Raw genomic sequence first — 3,588 nt, 5'->3', positions numbered from 1 at the left:
ACTAGTTAGTTTATAAGTAATACTACTTTCCGGTATTGTTTTTGTTTGAAAACTTACTTTAATTTCTATTTCCTTACGTTCCTAACATTTCCTCTCTACTTTAGTTAACTCCTAAGGCCGCCCTTTTTAACATTTCCACTTTCAAGACCCTGTTAACAGTCACAAATCAAAACACCTCCAATTTTCTTTGATATTAAACAAAAATCAAGAAATAAAACTCTTGAAAATTTACATAATTTCCCCTAGTGAGGTGTCACTCAACAACAACAACCAGCAATATTTTGACTTTTAGTAAAGGAATGTAAAACTGTATGAGTGTGTGTGTGTGTGTGTATAAAATGTTTATGAGTGGTAATAAAAAAAATTAAAGCAGGCTACTCTAGTTTTTTGTAATACTAAAGCCGCTAAGATTAACGAGGACACGGAGAGCAAAAAAAAAGGTAAATTTACATAATATAACAACAACTACAAAAAAGGGTAGGTAGAGAAAAAGGAAAGAAATGAGTGAAAAAGAAAGGAAAAACTACCTGTTTGTTGGTTAAACATAAGAAAAGAGATTTTGTTATGGGGCCACAGAGAGAGAGAGAGAGAGCAAGCAAGTGAGTGAGTGAGTTTAAGTGAAAGAGTAGTTGTTGTATGTTAAAGAGTAACAAGGGTTTGTTGTTTATGAGGGTTGATTTTTCTTCTACAGTGTGTGTATAAGTGATATATGAAAGAAACAACAACAATGAGTACAATTGAGCAGTCAAGAGCAAATAGAACGTCACTAGAGTACATAAACCATGCACTTTTAGAGTGAAAGTATCAGTTGTGATTTGCTTCTTTAACAGAGAACATCTAACAAGAAATATAAGAATTAAAAATTAAAAAAAAAAACATTATAACAACAACAAACATAACATTATAACAAAACAAACAAAAACCACTATTTAAAAAAGAAATTTATATAGAAATAAGTTTAAAGTGTTTTTTAAAAGTAATTATTTTTATATAAAAACAAACAAAAATTATACAATTTTTACTCAAAAAAAAAAAAAAACAACAAATTAAAAGGATATTTTTTTACCTCTAATATACTCAAATGAAAAATAAAAAAACCCTACACACACACTCAGTCATAAAAGGATATTATTTCAACTAAAAACCGTGTATAAATTAACAGGATTTTTAAAAATATCATATCATTTGTAATTTACAATTCAACCAGTAAAGACATCCATCAGTCTTAAAAGAAAATTTTTTTTAAAAAAGTGTCTTAAAGAATTTTGTAAATTTAAAACGTGAAATACCTCTTAACAAAATTATACCTCAAAAAAAAAGGAAATTTATAAAAAAAAACCAACAACAACTAAAAGTACAAAACCTCAACTTAAAGGATTAATAACAACATATACACTTAAACAACTAACGAAATTTGGATTTAAAAGCTGTTTAAAGAAAGCAAAAAAATTTCGTGTGTTTAACACGAAATTTTGAAAAAATTTCTAAATAAAAACTTAAAATAAAACAGTTGTAAACAGGATATGGCCATATCTTTGCTACAAGACGCACAAACCAGAAGTAAGTACAGAAATTTCCAAAAAAAAACCTAAAACTTTTAAAAAATTTATAAATTTTTTTTAAAAAGTTTTTATTTGGCTGCTTTTAGTCCTTCAACTTTACTTATCTCGTCCTTTTTTCTATTTTGCTTACTTTTAGCTTTGGCCGCCGCTTTAGCTGGCATGCAACAACGCGAAGAAGTTGATCGTTCTTTATCACTATCACCACCCATGTCTGCCAATACCTCTGCCACAAATACCGCCATGTATCCGGGACTACAACAAGCTGCTGCTGCCTCTGCCTTTGGCATGCTTTCACCCACACAATTGTTGGCTGCCAATCGCCAGGCAGCAGCTGCCTTTATGGCTCAATTACCCATGTCTACCTTGGCTTCCACCTTATTTCCTCATCATCCAGCTTCTTTGTTTGGTTCCTGGGCAGCTGGTAATCCGGCTGGCATTAATCTAGCCAATGCTGCTCCTCATTCACCGCCCGCTTCTCCTCACTCACCCATTAATATCAATACACCTCAGGCCCATAAACACAGTCTAAGCATGACTTCACCCACTGCCTCGACACAAGGAGAATTGCCGGCCAAAAAGGCTCGCAAATTAACGGTGAAAAAGGATCTTATATCGCCCAGCATGGAAATCTCTATGAGTGTTAGTGATTTATATAATACCCCTGGACCCATATCACCTCCCTCCTCGGGCTCTTCACCCAACTCCTCCACACATGATGTCTCCAGTCCAGCCACCAATGCCAACAATAAAGATACAGCTGCTCGTGACAAAAGTTTCACCTGTAAAATTTGCTCTCGTTCTTTTGGCTATAAGCATGTTTTGCAAAATCATGAACGCACCCATACCGGTGAGAAACCCTTCGAATGTCCAGAATGCCATAAACGTTTTACCCGTGATCATCATTTGAAAACCCATATGCGTTTACATACCGGCGAGAAGCCCTATCACTGTTCCCACTGTGATCGCCAGTTTGTGCAAGTAGCCAATCTAAGACGTCACTTGAGGGTACATACCGGCGAACGTCCCTATACCTGTGAGATTTGTGATGGCAAATTCAGTGACTCCAATCAATTGAAATCGCATATGTTGGTGCACAATGGCGAGAAACCGTTTGAATGTGAAAAATGCCACATGAAATTCAGACGTCGTCATCATTTGATGAACCACAAATGTGGTGTACAATCACCCATTACACCCGCTCTCTCACCAGCCATGAGCAATGATTACAGCATTTTGAATTGTGATCAAAAGTCCTTCTATGGTTCCGAAGAATCCATGGAAATTGGCAAACCTATGCTTAATCATTCCATTATGAATTATGCGGGTATTACACAAATGGAAGAAGATGCTCCTTTGGACCTGTCCGAAGATGGTGGCAGTCAAACTGATGAAAGCTGTTCGTTGCGCTATCGTAAGGCAAATGATATTAGACGTGTTTTCCGTTTGCCTCCTCCACAAATCGTGCATGTACCCAGTGATATGCCCGAACAAACTGAACCCGAGGATTTGAGCATGCATTCACCTAGACAAGAATTCGTTAGCTCTAATCCCTCATCGGCTGCTCAAAGCCCTGAACCTAATATGCTAATGATGCATGATGATTTGGATTTGGATGAATTAGATGATGCCGCCAGTATGTATATGAGACAACAGCAACAACAACGTTTGCAGTAAATTTTAGGGGAATTTTGAACTTAAAAAACTCCCCAAAGTATGTGTTTACTTAGTCCAAAGATTGTATATAAAAACAATTTGCTCTCCATCAAATGGAACAAATATGTTTTCCACCAAAAACAAAAAAACAAAATTTTTAAAATTTTGTTCTACAGGAATGACTCTAACAACAACTACAACTCCCTAGTACAACATTAATTTCTCACAACTACCCAAACTCTCTCTCTCTATCTCTCTCTTTCACTCTAACTCTACTTAGAAACGTAAGTTTAAAACCAAAATTGCACATAATTATAACAAAATTGTACAAAACGCTCTTAAAAACCAGGGTGCCATACTTTTTTTATATTTT

General features: G+C 35.2%; 1 protein-coding gene across 1 annotated transcript; it reads left to right on the top strand.

The window, feature by feature from the left end:
• The first annotated feature begins 820 nt into the window (after nucleotides 1-820).
• Nucleotides 821-3,362, top strand: LOC119612206 (protein krueppel). Its single transcript, XM_037967938.1, has 2 exons — nucleotides 821-1,560; nucleotides 1,699-3,362. The coding sequence occupies exons 1-2, from the start codon at nucleotides 1,524-1,526 to the stop codon at nucleotides 3,234-3,236; spliced, it is 1,575 nt and encodes a 524-aa protein (XP_037823866.1). The 5' UTR covers nucleotides 821-1,523; the 3' UTR covers nucleotides 3,237-3,362.
• Nucleotides 3,363-3,588: the final 226 nt, after the last annotated feature.

Source organism: Lucilia sericata, unplaced genomic scaffold, assembly GCF_015586225.1.
Source record: "Lucilia sericata isolate MDLA Ls3-8-SP2 unplaced genomic scaffold, ASM1558622v1 Contig001624F_arrow, whole genome shotgun sequence".
Taxonomy (NCBI): domain Eukaryota; kingdom Metazoa; phylum Arthropoda; class Insecta; order Diptera; family Calliphoridae; genus Lucilia; species Lucilia sericata.
The sequence above is the reverse complement of the archived record's forward strand: the minus strand, read 5'-3'. Positions and strand labels throughout refer to the sequence as shown.

Bases quoted from the DNA above. Each gene is read 5' to 3' on its own strand.
- LOC119612206 (XM_037967938.1), top strand. From the start codon at position 1,524: ATGGCCATATCTTTGCTACAAGACGCACAAACCAGAA. The intron at 1,561-1,698 runs GTAAGTACAGAA...GCTTACTTTTAG, and splicing joins ACAAGACGCACAAACCAGAA to CTTTGGCCGCCGCTTTAGCT.